Source organism: Hyla sarda, chromosome 4 (assembly GCF_029499605.1).
Source record: "Hyla sarda isolate aHylSar1 chromosome 4, aHylSar1.hap1, whole genome shotgun sequence".
Classification (NCBI taxonomy): domain Eukaryota; kingdom Metazoa; phylum Chordata; class Amphibia; order Anura; family Hylidae; genus Hyla; species Hyla sarda.
The window spans coordinates 174,563,945-174,582,779 of NC_079192.1; the positions used below are offsets into that span (position 1 = coordinate 174,563,945).

The window sequence follows — 18,835 nt, forward strand, 5'->3', positions numbered from 1 at the left end:
GTCATGTATTTATCAAATGCGATAGGCCCAATTTATGAAGAAAAAAAGTCGCATTTCCATTTAAAAGTCGCATATGTACTCCAGGTCCAACCTGGCTTATAGAAAGTGCATACGTCTGCAGAAAAGGACATTAACACCCACTTTAACAACTGTTCTTGTTCTGCATCATGAAACAAAGATACTACATGTTAATGTAAATTATAAATTATAATTATATAACTAATAACTATTAAAGGGGTAGTCCAGTCGTGAAAAACGTATCCCCTATACTAAGGATAGGGGATAAGTTTGAGATCGCGGGGGGTCCAACCGCTGGGGCCCCCTACAATCTCTCTGTACGGGGGCCAGGCTCTCCGGTCAGATAGCGGGTGTCGACCTCCGCACGAAGCGGCGGCCAACACGCCCCCTCAATACATCTCTATGGCAGAGCCGGAGATTGCCGAAGGCAGCGGCCGCCGCTTCGTGCGGAGGTCGACACGGCCCCTTCCCGCTGGGGCTGTCGGGGCTCCGCACAGGAGATCGCAGGGGGCCCCAGGGTTCAGACCCCCCGCAATCTCAAACTTATCCCCTATCCTTAGGATAGGGGATAAGTTGTTCACCACTGGGTTCACCACTGGACTACTCCTTTAATTTTAAGGTTGAAAATACACATAATGTTGTGTTAAAATAGAATAAGGCACACAATAATTATGTAAGAATTTTTACAGACTACGTAAATAACCCATATGTGGCACCAAAAATTTTCCTTAAAAAAAACAAAAAAAAAAACCATCTATAGTAATACAGCTTCATGCACATTTTGGGGTTGGTAACGTTCCGAGCCATTTTTTGTGGCTTCACTATTGTTTATGTGCCTGTTGGTGCTGCGCTGTCTTCCTTCCTGACATAAACTCCGACCTTAGCGCAGCAAGACTCCGCCCACCAACGTCACAAAATGCAGGCTCAACATTAAAAAGCCTCCAGAGTACGGATACTCATGGTGCGGCATAGTATGATTTTAATATTTTTTATTTCTGAAGAAAGAGAGTGGATGGGTTGTTGTGGGATAGTTGGAGTGCAGCTATTTAGTGCCAGGCAGGACAGTCAGGGTGTCACCCAATGCCGTACGCCCCCCCCCTCCCGTCACTCTCTAGCAACGCTACTGGTAATAAAGGGTAGATAAAGACCTTCGGAAATTAACATAAGGTAAAACTTTTCTGCTTTAAAAAATGCTTTTGTAAGCGGGTTTGCCAGGTTTTGCTTAAGTGTGATTTATTTATCAAAGTCATGTGACTATTTGATAAATAGGTTGCATGTAAGCAAAAGTAAGTTAAAAACAAATATAAAAGCCATACATTTGAACAGAATGATAAATCTCCTTATTTATGATTTATTACTGCCGGTTCTGATGGCTGAGCTTCTCCAGTATCACTCCGCTATACACCGCCTGATCATGTGCGCCCTACGTGCCCTACTAATCTGTGCTCTACAAAACTGGATGCTGCAGCCAAGGGCCTTTCGCATGCGCACTTCGCTTCTCTGAGCACGCACTTAGCAGATGCTACCTTACTGTATTCTCATTGGTTAGCAAAGAAAATGCGTCATCTCTTTGCAGCTGTCTTACAATTATCTTTCCGCCCAGAAAAGTAGTTCCACGTCGTTTATCGTTTAGTTCCTGCTAATTATCGTAGAGAAGATTATTAATCATAGAACGAATAGGAAGATTGGACGGCTGAGATTAATCTGTGGGGTAAACGGGGTGGATATTAGGAGGGTTGAGCGAGGCGCAAGGATCTGTGCGGCAGGTGTGGACCGCGCTTCGGCTCTGCAGGGATCACCTTGCTTCTGGGAAGCTGCCGGCTACTGTCAGACGGACGGCGGAGAGAGAGCAGAGCGGAGCGAGTAGTCATATTGCCGACACACCCAGCTACACAGGTAACACGCCTCACCGCTATGCGCCTGCAGCTACAATGCTTAGTTAGCCACTAGTCACGTGACGTTATAGGGTTCTGTCAGACATGGTAAGAGTGACTGGCCTACTACAGTGTGAATACTTTTAACCGTGTGCTTGCCATGTGTATGTCAACGCCTTCACGACATCTCCATCAGTCTATAGTGCTGCATTACCTCACACAGTGGGTGGTTATGGGCTTGTAAAGATGGCTGCTTTCCTTTCCAGAGTGCTGCATCAGTGGTCGCCATGGAGATGCAGGAGGTGTGGCCCTTTAGTGTGGGGTTTGTTATGCAAGGAGCCCTGCCAGCCAATCAGAATGCGCCTTAAATCTTTAAACCTGAAGACCTAGATGAAAGGTGGACTCTGATTGGCCGATCTGTGCAGGCTGGATACATTTAGGTTCCTTATGTAGTAAGGTCCATAGACAGGATGTAACAGGGTGCGTATTACGTAACTGCCCTTGATGTCCCTTTCTTGTTGTTCCTTGCCTTTTTTTTATTCCTTTTTAATGCTTTGCTATAACAGGTAACGTGTAATTAACAGGTATCGGAGACGTGCAGGTGCTTGTCTATTGCGTCTGTCCCCTTTTATGTCGTTCATGGATAAGGGCCCCCGCTGTGTACAGTCTGATCCGCTTGGTGCACGTTGGCAGGCACACCCCTTTATTATACTACCTGGCATGATGAGAATGACGGGGCGGAATGGAATGTTTCGATAGAATACACCATGGACTCCCTAGAATCTTGATAATGTCTTAGCTAGAGAAGCAAAAAGACGAGAAAAAAAAGCGTACAATCTAAAGAGGAGGAGGGGAATGATGCAATAGCCTAGTGCAGTGGTCTCCAGCCTGCGGACCTCCAGATGTTGCAAAACTACGACTCCCAGCATGCCCGGACAGCCATTGGCTGTCCAGGCATGCTGGAAGTTGTAGTTTTGCAACATCTGGACGTCCGCAGGTTGAAGATCACTGGCTTAGGGCTCAGCCACACAGCCGCCTGCTCCCGTCAAAAAATGCCCGTTATGCAACCCGTTTGCTAATTTTGCAAACGGGTTGTAAAGGGCTGTAAACGGATCTCATTGATCTCAATGGGATTTTTTTTTTTTTAAAGTCATTTATCACCCGTTTGCACCAGTTATGTTTCTAACCCACTAATTTTGACGGCCAAAAGACGTTCCATGCACAATAAAACGGGTCTTTTAAATTTAACATTGAAGTCTATGGGAAACGGGTTACCCTTTAATGTACCCGTTTGTACCTGTTAAGTTCAATCCGTTTTTCACCTCTATTTTCTTCTGAGCATGCTCAGAAGAGGTGGCATGAACCAGGAATCAACGGATTAAAACGGGTGGAAAACGGATATAATATAGGAGTTACTAGACCAGTTTGCAATCCGTTGGTAACCCGTTTTTTTTTTTTTTTTTTTTTTTTTTTTTAATGTTCTGTTAATTTACTTGAACGGGTGAATATCGGGACGGGAACCAACAGCTGTGTGAATTTAGCCTTCGTGTTTTCCAACCTGTGTCTCGCCAGCTGTTGCAAAACTACAATTCCCAGCATGCCCGGACAGCCGAAGGCTGTCCGGGCATGCTGGGAGCTGTAGTTTTGCAACAGCTGGCCGCACACAGGTTGGGAGCCACAGCAGCAGGTGCATAATGCCTATTGTATCAGATTCTCCCCTTTTGTATTGCAGGCATAGGCAACCTTTGACACTGCAGATGTTTTGGACTACATCTCCCATGATGCTTTTGTAGCATTTTGGCTGTAAGAGCATCATGGGAGATGTAGTCCAAAACATCTGCAGTGCCGACAGTTGCCTATGCCTGTTGTATTGGATACTGTTTTAGTTTTTTGTTTATAAATAGAAGGTAAAGAACAGTTTTCTTAAACACCATAGTCTACTATGGGGAGAGGCTGATAAGGAAGTTCCTCTGCATCTCTCTTCACATTACGTAAGAGTACAACGCATTCTGGTAATGTTTCTGGCCATCCCCAATCCACTAGCGCTCAGCTGCGAGGAGGCGGCAGTGGTATTTCAGGGGGATTTTTTTTTTTTTTTTTGGCATGTCTAAATAAAGCATCCTTCAGGGAGATGCACTGTGAACTTGTGAAGGTCATTCATGCAGTGAATAGCTGATGGCTTCCGCCCAGGCCAGTGTCTGGTGGATCAATAGATTATCATAATGGCAATGGATCCAGAGCCAAGAAGACTTTGGCACCATCACTGCTGCCATAGAAGATGTATTTATAATAGCATGGGCATGATGATGGTTTCTTTCTGTACAAAACCCTCTGGTGCCCTTATGTGCAGTCTGTAGAACCCCGTCTTCCAAAGACTACATATGAAGCGTGGTTCGCTGTGGGGGATTTGGCAACGGTGTCATATCATGGAGACTGTAAAAATGGCATAAACTTTCCCAGAAGGAATGATATATAAAAGGTAGAGTGGACAAGAGAGCAGCTTTAGGGTGGTGTCTAGAGATGAGCAAACTTACAGTAAATTCGATTCGTCACAAACTTCTCGGCTCGGCAGTTGATGACTTATCCTGCGTAAATTAGTTCAGCTTTCAGGTGCTCCGGTGGGCTGGAAAAGGTGGATACATTCCTAGGAAAGACTCTCTTAGGACTGTATCCACCTTTTCCAGCCCACGGGAGCACCTGAAAGCTGAACTAATTTACGCAGGATAAGTCATCAACTGCCGAGCCGATAAGTTCGTGACGAATCGAATTTACTGTAAGTTCGCTCATCTCTAGTGGGGTCACACATGCTGTGGTTTTATTTTTATTTATTTTATTTTTTTAGAAATGCACCACTGCAGTTTTCGTGGCAGTGTTTTTTATTCATTTTCAAAACCAGAATTGGGTCAAGCAGTAAGGAGTGGTGGAAGCCCTTAATTTTTATTCCCGATTCCTTTTGGAATCCACTTCTGGTTTTGACCCTAGAAACGGAATCAGATTCCCAGAATCACTGCCCTTAAAGGGTTATTCCAGGGAAAAACTTTTAATTTTATTTTTTATATCAACTGGCTCCAGAAAGTTAAACAGATTTTGTAAATTACTTCTATTAAAAAAATCTTAATCCTTTCAATAATCAGCTGCTGAAGTTGAGTTGTTTTTCTGTCTGGCAACAGTGCTCTCTGCTGAAATCTCTGCTTGTCTCGGGAACTGCACAGAGTAGAAGATGTTTGCTATGGGGATTTGCTTCTAAACTGGGCGGTTCCCGAGACACGTGTCATCAGAGAGCACTTAGACAGAAAAGAACAACTCCACTTCAGCAGCCGGATAAGTACTGAAAGGATTAAGATTTTTTTTAATGGAAGTCATTTACAAATCTGTTTAACTTTCTGGAGCCTGTTGAGATATATATACCCCATTATATTTGTTGGCCTCTTGTCACCCCCTCCTCCTTCCTCTCACACCTCCTTGATTTACACCCTGGTTCCCTTTTAACGGTTATTCACATGTACAGTATTCTGCGCAGATTTGATGCGCAGGATTTATTGCTGCAGATTTCAATGTAAACTGACTGAACACAGCTTGAAATCCTGCGCATCAAATCTGTGCAGAATACTGTACATGTGAACAGACCCTAAGCGTAAATTTGGTCCTCCAGGATGGCAAAGCTGCATGTATAGGCATATGTTTTATTTTATTTTTTTTTCTTGCGGCAGTTTCCAATACGAGTGCAGAAAAGGAGAGGGGAATTGAGCAAACATGGATTAATTGAAGGGCAACTGACCTGGGGTTATAGTGCGCGTGAACCGCATTACAACAAGGTATCATTTACCCTGTTCCACAATCCAGTTCCAGAGATGCCCGTTGTAATAGCCTCCATTGCTAATACCAGGCTTTGTGCAATGGGGACGGGACCCATCATGGGTATGCTGAGTCTGGCCTCAATTGTTCAAAGCCGGCTCATACAATGGGTATCCCTGGAACCGGACCACAGATCCTGGTAAGCTGTTGTTCGGTTCACTGGCACTATAAACCTGTATATTGGGTTTAGTTCAGGATCCTTTAAATGATTTTGCCTCGCCATAGTATATTCTCTTTTTTTTATATGTATGGCTATATTTGTTCTATGTAGTTATGCTGTGTTAGGATCTGAGAGGTTTTCATGGTTAAAAGTAGAGATGAGCGAACTTACAGTAAATTCAATTCGTCACAAACTTCTCGGCTCGGCAGTTGATGACTTATCCTGCATAAATTAGTTCAGCTTTCAGGTGCTCTGGTGGGCAGGAAAAGGTGGATACAGTCCTAGGAAAGAGTCTCCAGACCGGAGCACCTGAAAGCTGAGCTAATTTATGCAGGAAAAGACATCAACTGCCGAGCCGAGAAGTTTGTGACGAATCGAATTTACTGTAAGTTCGCTCATCTCTAGTTAAAAGGTTTGGCAGCTGAAGGTCTGTGCGCTCTTCTATCTGACCTTAGGAAAAGATGCCCTATTCTGATAAGCATATTTTATATTATGTCCTACTGTGATATGATTCCGTTACTATGGGGTTAATTGACCAATAGGTCCACATCTCCCGTCTGTAAATTAGTCACTGTATCTTATGTGGTAATAACTTTCTATCTACATTCTTTACATCCTCGTTGCTTAGTCAGATACTTCCTGTGTGTGGCAAAAAAAACGGAATAGCTGAGTAATATCCTTCAGAAACGCCATTTTAGGGCCCCCCCCCCCCCCTGCAGTGTGCCACTTGTGCTGGAATGACTGACATTGATGGGAATTTACCAGATACTGTCTTTCCGTTTATATTCTGTTTGTGTAGGTTTTAGTATGTGTTGTACTACATACTTGACTCATTATAATGGTATTATAAGAAGACAATATACCATTATAATAGACCATAATGGTACTAAATATTACTTTGAACTGGGTCGCATAAGAATTTTATTATCTATGCATCTCCAGTTAATGTCTATGGGGCTGATGGAAACAGCAGGGCACTGGATTGTGGATAGGCTCTTTTTGGGACATTACCCCCCTTTAGGTTTTCTGTATTCTGTTTTCATCCTATTGTAAGCTTGCAATGATACAGAGGTAAAGCCATAGCACGTGCTCTTACGTACAGACAATAATGAGTCTACATCAGTGTTTCCCAACCAGGGTGCCTCCAGCTGTTGCAAAACTACAATTCCCAGCATGCCTGGACAGCCTTTGGCTGTCCGGGCATGCTGGGAGTTGTAGTTTTGCTACAGCTGGAGGCACCCTGGTTGGGAAACACCGGTCTACATGGTCCAGTCTTACATTACAAGACTCCTTTATTGTCACCTCTCTGATTCCCCTACCCCAAAACAGTTCATGAGGAATTAAAGGGGTACTCTGGTGGAAAACATTTATTTATTTATTTCTTAAATCAACTGGTGCCAGAAAGTTAAACAGATTTGTAAATGACTTCTATTAAAAAATCTTTACCCTTCCAGTACTTTTTAGCAGCTGTATGCTACAGAGGAAATTCTTTTCTTTTTTTTAATTTCTTTTTTTTTTAAATCTTGTCCACAGTGCTCTCTGCTGACACCTGATGCCTGTTTCATAAACTGTCCAGAGCAGGAGAAAATCCCCATAGCAAACCTATGCTGCTCTGGACAGTTCCTGACACAGACAGAGGTGTCAGCAGAGAGCACTGTGGACAAGACAAAAAAAGAAAATAATTTCCTCTGTAGCATACAGCTGCTAAAAGGTACTGGATGGGTAAAGATTTTTTTAATAGAAGTCATTTACAAATCTGTTTAACTTTCTGGCACCAGTTGATTTAAAAAATAAATAAATGTTTTCCACCGGAGTACCCCTTTAATTCCTCATGAACTGTTTTGGGGTAGGGGAATCAGAGAGGTGACAATGTAGGTGTCTGTATTGTAAATTTGTATGCAAGAGCTCGAGCATCCATGAGAGAGGACCATGTAGACTGGTGTTTCCCTACCAGGGTGCCTCCAGCTGTTGCAAAACTACAACTCCCAGCATGCCCGGACAGCCAAAGGCTGTCCGGGCATGCTGGGAATTGTAGTTTTGCAACAGCTGGAGGCACCCTGGTTGGGAAACACTGATGTAGACTCAGTATTGTCTGTATGTCAGAGCTCGTGCTATGGCTTTACCTCTGTATCATTGTCATGTATAAAGGGTAACTCTAGAACGGTGGGGTTCTGTGTCATTGTGTCCATGTGACGTGGTCGTGTGCAGCTGCACGTACAATCTGGGGCTTCCAGGCAGGGGGGAGGCGTTACATGATGGCGTGCCCTACAAGAGGGGAGTGATAAAGCTGCGTAGAGAGGCTGGGGCCGAGTGAGTCACTGTCAGTCCCTGAGAAGAGGACCAGCAAGCCGTGCATCAGGTACCTTCACATTTCTGCTAGTATCCGGAAACCATTCGGTCTGCTGCGTCAGCCTGCAATCTTTCTTTCTGTCTGTTAGTTGAGAATGAAGTCTATTGAATGTTTCTAGCCCAACATGGAGTTTCTTACTTAATGAATGGAGGCCTGGACTTACCAGAGCATCTTCTAGCACCAGAATCTGATCAATCTGGCGTGACTAGTCTGTGACTGCTAGAACATTCATTTTCAGACGACGTCAGTCATTTTCAATGAGATGACTCCTTTGGTAACACTGCCGTGTAGTCATCTCAGAGAGTCTGCATTTCCCTTCTGCCATATGACTTGGGAGCAGTGTACCCTGTATAAAGGCATCTTTGTGCACATTTTTCATTTTAGAAACTTGTTAACTTGGTGGTAAAGGGATGGCAAAGTTTTCTGCACTGAAAGACTTTGCATGGTATATGTATCTTTCATTATTCTGCATCCTGTAGAACATACTCCATTCTTTCTAAGAGAGTCTATGTGGCATTTGTTGGAGGGAACCATTAAACATACAGTATATGATGGGAAGTCCCTTTATGCCTATGTGTAAAGGGCCTAGGAATGCCCATGTCAAAATGACTCTTCTGCCCTCACTATCCACATTTAGCTGCATTTCCCGACATAACTTCGTTTTTAAAGACAATGGTCCACATTTATCTATGTATTGGAACCTGTTTTTTGGCACATTGGGGAGGTTCTCAAAAACTGCTGTATCTGTACGTTGTGCTAAACGATTACGTATTCAAATTTTTTCTTTCTCATCTTGAATTGGCTAGTCTTCCTTTGAAAATACATATATCATTTTTTTTTGCGCCACTTTTTAAAACACGTTGGAAAATAGGTGTGGCCACTGCATAGGGGTCAGTAAACTGTGGCCCTCCAGATGCTGCAAAACTACAACTCTCAGCATGCCCAGACAGCCAACAGATGCCTGGGCATGCTGGGAGTTGTAATTTTGTAGCATCAGAAAGGCCACAGTGTGCTCCTGCACCGCTGATAGCTGCCTGACCTCATCGCCGCCTTCTGCCGCTAGTCACTCACACCACTGCTCGCCACTCCTGTACTGGTTCCCCCCACTCTGCCTGGATTACTATGGGTGGGCAGAGCGGGGGAACTAACCTTTCAAACCCCCTTCCAACATCTGCTATTGGTTGGTTGCGACCAACCAGTGGTAGGGGATTGGAGGAGGTGGCACCCCTGCCTCCTCACTTCTAACCTTCAGGGTGATAGGTGCTGTATATGTGTTAACTCATTATGTCACTCACACCAGTTAGTAAGAGGAGTGAAGAGTGGGTGTAGCTTGTAGCTAGGCTAGAATTTGGGCACATTCATGAAAAAAATCCAACTCTACTCCACACAGATCCTGGCACAGAAAGTGCTCTATTCTAGGAGGGTTAAAGAGGTGATCCAGTGAGATACAACTTATCCCCTATTCACATGATAGAGTATGTGTCTGATTGTGGGGGTGGCGGGGTGGTCAGACTGCTGGCACCCACCACAATCTCCTGAACTGGACCACAGCTCTTAGAGGAGCGTGTGATGCAGACAGCACATGATCCATTAATTCTATATGGGAGTGCCAAAGAGACAGCTTTCTGTACTCGAGCATCTCCGTTGCTCCCATTGAAATGAATGGAGCATGTGTCATCTGCAGCATGTGCTTCTCTTAGAGAGTCAAGGTCCCGTTTAGGAGATTATGGGGGTCCCAGCAGTCGGACCCCTGTGACCAGATGCCTATGTCCTATTACGTGGCTAGGGGATAAGCTTTATATTATACAGTGATCCCTCAACTTACAATGGCCTCAACATACAATAGTTTCAATATACAATGGTCTCTTTTGGACCATTCTAACTTGAAACCAGACTCAACATACAATGCTACAGACAGTCTAGATCTGCGAAACGTGTCAATGGCTGGAAGAACTGACCAATCAGAATGGGCATTCACTGGTAAAACCCCTGTATTACTGAAGTACATGCACTGAATTCCTGTCTGGTAGCGTCTCCTACAGTACAGGGAGGTATTGACAGCGGCGATCTAAAGGGTTAATAGCCAGCCGCGGCGATCCCCGCATGCTGGCTATTAGCGGCGGCCCCTGGCTACTTAGAACAGCCGGGGGCTGCAGAGTATGGAGCGGGCAGGAATTCCAAGCCCACTCTATACATACTGCAGAGCGCTGCATGCATCTCCCCGTGCAGACGTGCCTTCTCTACTCAGCTCTCCGAAGCTACAGCTGGGGGGAGTGAAGGCAGAGGACGCAGGTCTGCACGGGGAGCAAGAAGCCACGCCCCCTCATCTCCCCCCGCACGTCTGCAGAGCAGGGGAGAGTAGACAAATACACAGCTTCTCATCTCCCCTGCTCTGCTTCGGAGGACACAGGTTTTACAGCCGGGGGCTGCAGAGTATGGAGCGGGCAGGAGTCGGCAGCCCGCTCCATACAGACTGCAGAGGTCCGGGCGACTTGTCAGGTCCGGCCCTGCTTGCCCGAAGCCGGGCTAAGAGCAGGACAAATTCATCTGCCCGGCGCCCGGAACTGCTTGTCTCGGGCGTCGGGCGATAGGAATTCCACATCCCTGTACATGTTCTGTACTCTTTACCTGTGCCACAGTTAGTTGCTCCTTTGGACACCAGGATAGGGCGGCTCATGTTACTTTTTTAGGACATTGCGTGTACTGCACAGGACCCTGAAGAAGCTCCTGTCCTCTACATAGACAGTGATTTACAGCTCCCAGCAGATCTTTCTTATTTTTATATGTAAGGACTTGCTTTATCTGTATTAGTTATCTACTTATTCTTTAATCCTCACTTTTTCCTATTCTTGGATGGCATTTTGGTGGCTTCAGAACCAATTACCAGGTTTCTGTAGTTATGGTTTCAACATAGTGTTTGTCCTGGAACCGATTAATGTTGTAACTTCAGGGATCACTGTACTGTTGTATGATGTATGTAATGACAGATTAATCAAAGATGGTAGATGCAGTCATGAACCTGTCACAACCTATATCAATACATTAGACTAGCTTTAACCTAGACTTTTGACTGCGGTTGCGGATAACCAGCTGGTAGAAAGAAATCTGTCACGTTCTCCACAAGGAAAAACTAATGAACCATTTGAATTTATTTATTTTTTCTCCAGAGCCCACAATTTCTTTACTAGGTTACTATGTCTGCTGCACTGATACTGACTGAAGTGGCAGCTTTTTATTATTGTGATCAGTTGGTGTGCCCATTGGATGGGCCCCCTTTAGTCATACTATCAATAAATGATCATATCTGTGCCCATTATCTGGTCTTTCTGAAAATACAGGGGTGGGGCAGAATTTACATTTACCAATCTTGCTGCTTATAACCATAATTCTTTGTGACACAACAGTTGACGTTCATCAAAACACTGACACTGAGCATCTATCTTTAGGAGTTGCTTGTCTTCTAAATGATTGCGATGGTAAGGTGTCTTGTGGTCTCAAGCGGACAACGGAGACTGTGGTAATATGGAAGAAAGCATTGGAATGACAAAGGGAAAACTAGCCTTACCCCCCAAAGAAAAAAACGTACTCCAAAGAATAATTCAGAATATTTTTTCACTGTTCAGCAAAAAAATGCCACAGAGGGTGTGTAACACCACTGGACCCAAACACATCTGTTTTACAATTGAACAGCTAGTGAAGTGTACATCACAGTGGAACGTGTTAGTAAATCTGGCACTCATCTTAGACTCTTTAGTCTAGGCTTGGACCAACGATTGGCTTAAATTACGCCAAATTACACAACAATGATGGCACAGTCATGCTCCATTTTCAAGCAAGGCTCTAAACAATATCTGGCCTAGTTTTTTCTTTAGAACATTCACAGATATGTCACATACTACAGTAGATGCCATTGATGGCCTCATTCTCTCCATAAAACTTATTGAAGCATTAAAAAAATATTGCATTATCCATGCATGTTTGTACTGGGGATTTTACAAATAAAAGTAGAGATAGAGGGGGAAACCCTAAAACACTGTAGCCCCTAAAGAACATAGGATAGCGAAAAGGTGTCAAATAAATGTAATGTTTGCTTGCCATCTACCCAACATGTGTTTTGTGTGGCTGTTTTTGCATATTTAAGTAAATGCTGATCTTCTATTGACAGTGAAACAACTACCGTATTTTTTGGCGTATAACACGCACTTTTAAAACTTAAATTTAAGGCAAAAAGCCTGCCTGCGTGTTATAGGCCGATAAATCTTCTGGTCACTGATTTAAAGCGCCTGCTTGTTAAGTATTACCAGCATGGCCGCGGCCACTTTAAATCAGTGGCCAGCGGCGTCTCCTCCCCGCTCTGCTTTAAAATTTCCTTACCTCCCCCCTTTCCCTGCTTTTCATAGTTTTTCATAGTTTTTTTTTCAAGTCTTGCGGGCTGCTGTCAGTGAAGCGGATGAATGACGTCCACTCCCAGCTTCTCTGCGCGGCATCAGTGACGTCACTTCCTGCAGTCGCCGCACTCTGAACTCTGACTTGCGGCCTCTGCAGGAAATGAAGAGTGACGTCCCTGATGCCGCACAGAGAGGACGTCATTCATCTGCTTCACTGACCGCAGCCCGCAAGACCCGCCGCCTGACCTGGCCTGCCGAAGCGCAGCCAAGTAAGGAAAGTTAAAAAGAAACTATGAAAAGCAGGGAAAGGGGGGGAATGATGAGGGAGGGGAAGAATAGCATAGGACGAACATGATTGGGGGGGGGGGATGATGAGGGATGGGAATGATGGGGGGGGGGGGGGGGGCATGATGAGACAGGGAAATTATGGTGGGGGGAGGCACTAAAGGCTTAATGTCTGTATGGCTAGTGGTGGTCTATGACGGGGGAAATGATGAGACATGGGGCGTGGCAATGAGAGGGGTAAATGTGGCACAGGGACTGATAAAAGGGAAGGAATGATCTGGCACTGGAGGAGATGGGACCAAACTGAGGTGCAGAAGAAAACTAAGTTGGGGAGGATGATGTGGCATTTAGTCAGTCATTTATTTTACATAAAAAATTTTTTTAACTTAAATTTCACTGTTAAAATGGGGGTGCGTGTTATACGCCGATAAATACTGGTATTCTCTCTGTGCAGGTCAACATGTCTAAACCCCATGCATCAGAGGCCGGTAGTGCCTTTATCCAGACTCAGCAGCTGCATGCCGCAATGGCAGACACCTTCTTGGAGCACATGTGCCGCCTGGACATTGACTCTGAGCCCATTGTAGCACGTAACACCGGCATCATCTGCACCATTGGTAAGTTTTGATATCAGTTGTGCAAGATAAAATAGCTGTCACGTGGGAATTTTTATCTTACAATATGAAACCACACAGCTTGACTTTTTTTTTAATTTTTTTATTTATTTAACATTCAGGCCCAGCATCCCGCTCAGTGGAAATACTAAAAGAGATGATAAAATCTGGAATGAACGTCGCCCGTCTCAACTTTTCCCATGGGACACATGAGGTTAGGCTTGTATATATCAATATATTACAGCCAGTACAGTAGAAGGTCACTAAAGAAATTCAATCTGGTCTCTGCAGCTGTTTGCTATAAAAATAGACATTTTTTTTCTTTGGGTGGGGGGGGGGGGGGGAGCAGGGTAGAAGGTTGTGGTTGGTACTGGTGTTCCATAATATTTCAAAAAACTAATCACATTCTTGACAGTGTGCAAAAGGCCAGCTGGCAGCCTTAACCTGCGAAGCTCATTTGTGTCTTGGGGTGTGCTTTAGTCCTCTTTATCAAATTCCAGTATTTTGTACACAAAATCTTTCTGTTCATAACTACCCAGCACCCGGTTCCCTGTTGCTTTATTATTTCTGTACATCTACCAAATGACTTATTAATGATCTCCTATTAATTTATAATGTCTTTCACAGTACCATGCAGGAACAATCGCAAATGTACGTGAAGCCACAGAGAGCTTTGCTTCTAACCCGATCCTGTACAGACCAGTGGCTGTTGCATTAGACACTAAGGGACCAGAAATTCGCACCGGGCTGATCAAAGGAGTACGTATTCTTACTTCCCCTGTTGCAGAAAAAGGGTATACAGGATCTACACAATATTAGGCAGGTGGTTTCAAGATTCAGCCACATGCTACGGAAATGCTGTTAATTTTTCCCAGAAAATCTGCACCAAATATTGAGAATTTGCTGTGGATTTAAGGAAATAATATTTAAAAATAATAGTCAGTGCAGTTTTAATTCCTGAGGCAAAACTCATGGATTTATTATGTATTTCCACTATACCAATGAAGTCAGTGGGGATAATCCACAATAAATCTGCTGCGAATCTGACAACACTGCAAGTAAATTTCTGCTTAGAATTCTTTTGCAGTGTGTGTGGTTGAAACTTTGGAAATGTCATTAATTTTGCTGCTACTGATTTTATGCATAGAAATTGGCTACAAATCCACCTACTGATCAGTGTATATTTAGTGCTTATGTCCCTTTGACACAGTTTCTGTAATTCGGGCACAAGCTGCCATGCCTTCAATTGTTCTCTTATTACAATGTTGCTGGGAAAGAGACAATCCATTCTAAGATGACGACGATGATGATGATGATGATATTGATGATGATACAAATAACCCAAAAAAATTTAAGATAGTGAAGAAAGTAAAAGAATGTTAACTAACTGGAGTTATGTTTCTGTAGAGTGGAACTGCAGAAGTTGAACTAAAGAAGGGGGCAACCCTTAAAGTGACCCTTGACGATGCCTACCAGGAAAAATGTGATGAAAAAGTTCTATGGGTTGATTACAAGAATATTACCAAAGTGGTGCAGCCTGGCAGCAAGATTTATGTAGACGATGGACTTATTTCCCTGCTTGTTAAAGAGATTGGTCAGTGGATGGTCATTTGTGTATTCTGTAAATGTAATTACAGATGAAGCCAGCAGAGGGGAAAACAAGTGAAAATGGCAGATATGTCAAATAATGTCCAGAAATACTGCAATTCCTTGTGTTCACAATGGCTTATTCACATCTACTTTTAAAGGGGTTATCTAGATTAGAAAAACAGCTACTTGCATCCAAAAACAGCACCACACCAGTCCTCAGGTTGTGTGGTAGTACAACTTGGCTCTCTTCACTTTAATGGAAATGAGTTCTAATACCACACAACCTGAGGACAGGTGTGGCGCTGTTTTTTGAAGAGTATTCTCCTCCTTAATACAGGCAGGATTATAGTAAGATGTGACACCAGTGTATAGCTAAGACAGGATCAGGCAATTCACAATAGGTGATGGTCACAACAGATTTTTCCTCTTCATCTCTGCACAGGTCACAGAGCATGCCTAAAATACTCTACCATAGCAGTCAATGATCTCTTATCAGCTTATTAGGCAATGTTCACACGGCCGAAATATTTGTGGGGTGTCCGCTGGGAAATACGGCAGACACTCCACGCATTTACTTGATGCTTTGGCAATAGGACTGCTCGGAAATGCGCCATCTCCATAGACTGCAATGCATTTCCGAGTGGTATCTGCAGAAACATTGAACCTGTTTAATGTTGGGCTCTGGATTTCTGCGGCAAATGTTTCTGCCATGTGCACAGTGTAGCAGAATCCCATTCAAATCATTGGGATGCTGCATAGGAATTTCCAAGGGGAATATTAGAAATTCTGCCGTGTGAAGTGTGAACATAGCCTTGTTTGTATTTTTGTTGGTCTTATTTTTGTTGGCAGACATTTGGACAGCTATTTAATGCAAACAGCCAGGTTTATTTGTGAAGCTGTTTTTAATATAGCTTCTTTATAATAATGCTAAATTTTAAAATGTAACAATGTGAAAAAAAGACAAGGCTATGTCTAAATATTAAATTGAATAATTTTTTTATTTTTAAATGTGGTATGTAGCAATTTGTGAAACTTTTGGGAATAAAATCTAGAAAAAAAAATATCTTATCACCTGCTGTAATAAGTATAAATGATGGAAGATGGGGAGCAATGGTGTGATTGTTTGTTGAAAGTCATACTTCGTTTTAACTTCTTTCTAGGCTCTGACTATGTTTTGACGGAGGTAGAGAATGGAGGGTCTCTTGGCAGCAAAAAGGGAGTCAACCTACCTGGAGCTGCAGTAGACTTGCCAGCTGTTTCCTCCAAGGATATCGAGGATCTTAAGTTTGGACTTGAACAAGGAGTAGATATGGTCTTTGCATCCTTTATCCGCAAGGCAGCTGATGTACAGGCTGTTCGAGAAGTTTTGGGGGAGAAAGGAAAGAACATCCAAATTATAAGCAAGATAGAGAACCATGAGGGAGTACGAAGGTAATCTAGATCTTTCTATTTGTCATATCCACTTAAAACCCTTTTACCCAGGCTGATTATTGGGTAAATAAGCATTCCTAGGACAACTGGCCCATGTAAAATGGCCCAGCTATCAGCTGGTGAATGAGCAATCTTTTGTGCAGCCAGTGAAGTAAACGCTATTGGCCACAACTCACTCTGTGTAAACAGGTGATGTGCGGCAAATAATAAATCCGTAGGGCCGCACAATTGAATGTAAAAGCTCTTTAAATGAAGGTTGATCATATATATAATATATATCTCTCATGTGGTTGTTTTTTGTGGCCCATTTTAAAGGGTCCTTACTTGAGTGAAGTAATGGACCTAATTTCAAATATGCTTCCTAAGCTCTGTGATCAAACTTCATTTCAATGTATACTGAAAGAAAACATATAGGTGTACCATTTATTTCCATCCTTCCATGAGAATATACATTTAAAGTGGTTGGAACAGGGTTGTTTATTATTATTATTATTATTATTTTTTTTTTTTTGTTTGCTAATTTGAGATTCTACCTTTTTTAGATTTGATGAAATATTAGAAGCTAGTGATGGCATCATGGTTGCCCGTGGAGATCTAGGTATTGAGATTCCAGCAGAAAAAGTGTTCCTTGCTCAGAAGATGATGATTGGTCGCTGCAATCGTGCTGGTAAACCCGTGATCTGTGCCACACAGGTATATTGTAAATCTGTTAAGTCATCTGACTGTAAGTTACCCTTGCTAATAAGACAGCTCTTACAAAGTTTGGTAATGTTCTTTGCAGATGCTGGAGAGCATGATCAAAAAGCCACGCCCAACTCGTGCTGAAGGCAGCGATGTCGCCAACGCAGTCTTGGATGGGGCAGACTGTATCATGCTTTCAGGGGAAACTGCTAAGGGAGACTACCCACTGGAGGCAGTACGCATGCAGCACGCTGTAAGTTTATTCTGTTGGACTGAACACATAGTAAATCTACACTTTTCTTAGCCAAACTAGTGAAGTAACACACACGTTTTACAATAGTTAACCTTTATTAATGTACAAATGTATGTATATACTATTTGTGTACATAATAGATACCAATACTGTATATGTTATGTTTATATTTATGCTATATAAATGTTTTGTATGTTGAAATAAGTATGTATGTGTCTTAGATGTGGTTGGTTTGGCATGCGCTGCTCTACTCTGCTTGCTTAACACCTTTGCGCAGTTAGTATTTAGCTAGCTCAAAGCGAGCGCTGGCAAGTTCAACCTCTCTTTTTCCCTTTCATCTCTTCTCACAATATCTTTCTTCTATGACCTATAACTTCATGCTGATGCATCAGAAGCTTTAAACCTCAGTACTGTCATCTATTCGTTCAGACCGACTGGGATGTTCCCCTCCTCCTCCCACCCCTGCATTCTTGTTGCTGGTTAGGACTGTCCTGGTTGTGCCTGGTACTGAGGTGGCTGTTCGGGCATGTTTTTATAGCCACTGTGGGAAAGTGCTGACAGAGGCAACCAATTACATTACAATGCATCATTGTGTGCAAGCAGTTATGCACTCTTTCTACCACTTTGCCTCTCTTAGGTATACATGTTGATATAAAGAACCTTTTGTTCCAAATACACTGGCAGAAGGCTTGCTGACAGAGCTTGGTGTACTGGTTTTATCAAGGTTGTTACACTTAATACTGAGGCACCAGTTCTTTAAAAATATTTCTTCCAGTTTTATATACCGTATTTTCTGGCGTATAAGACGACCCCCAACTTTTACAGTTAAAATATAGTTTGGGTTATACTTGCCGTATAAGACTACCCCTCTACCGCGATGTACGGTACCTTACCAATGATTGGCTGGTTGTTGTATACAAAGCCTGCTTGGATTGGTCAGCTCTCCCTGCCTGCCCAGCCCTCCCTGTCTCCAAGACTATCAGAGCGGTACATGCATCTTTCACCTGTCTGGCCCGCCCTTGTATCCTATTACCGTACCTCCTTCTCTGCCTCTCAGATCTCCCCCATGCGCCACCCTTGTATCCCATTACTGTACCTCCTTCTTCGCCATCTGATCTTGCAAATGCGCACCAGCGCCGCCTGTCAGATTTCGCACATGCGCACCTGTGCCGCCTCTCAGAGCTTGCACATTCACGCCTACCCTGCCTCAGACCACGCACATGCGTGCCAGCGCCGCTTCACTGCACTGGAGCGAGATCTGAGAGGCAGAGAAAGTTACAGTAATAGGATACATACGAAGGCGGGGCTGACAGTTGAAAGATGCCTCTTTGTCTGG

The 18,835-nt window shown here is 43.5% G+C and overlaps 2 protein-coding genes across 4 annotated transcripts in view; one reads left to right on the forward strand and one right to left on the reverse strand.

Annotated features, from left to right (window-relative positions):
* The window catches only part of PARP6 (poly(ADP-ribose) polymerase family member 6), a 158,665-nt gene extending 156,409 nt beyond the window's left edge, over positions 1 to 2,256 (reverse strand). Inside the window, exon 1 of one of the 2 annotated variants that reach the window (XM_056572785.1) lies at positions 2,107 to 2,256. The gene's annotated coding sequence lies outside the window, so the exon portion shown is untranslated. The remainder of the gene's footprint in view (positions 1 to 2,106) is intronic. The other variant, XM_056572786.1, reaches the window with a different exon arrangement.
* PKM (pyruvate kinase M1/2) overlaps positions 1,687 to 18,835 on the forward strand; it is a 32,041-nt gene continuing 14,892 nt past the window's right edge. Inside the window, exons 1-8 of one of the 2 annotated variants that reach the window (XM_056572790.1) lie at positions 1,687 to 1,914; positions 13,385 to 13,547; positions 13,667 to 13,758; positions 14,172 to 14,303; positions 14,952 to 15,138; positions 16,295 to 16,565; positions 17,108 to 17,258; positions 17,347 to 17,499. In XM_056572790.1, coding sequence (XP_056428765.1) covers positions 13,391 to 13,547; positions 13,667 to 13,758; positions 14,172 to 14,303; positions 14,952 to 15,138; positions 16,295 to 16,565; positions 17,108 to 17,258; positions 17,347 to 17,499 — 1,143 coding nt within the window. In that variant the 5' untranslated portion in view covers positions 1,687 to 1,914; positions 13,385 to 13,390. The remainder of the gene's footprint in view (positions 1,915 to 13,384; positions 13,548 to 13,666; positions 13,759 to 14,171; positions 14,304 to 14,951; positions 15,139 to 16,294; positions 16,566 to 17,107; positions 17,259 to 17,346; positions 17,500 to 18,835) is intronic. The other variant, XM_056572789.1, reaches the window with a different exon arrangement.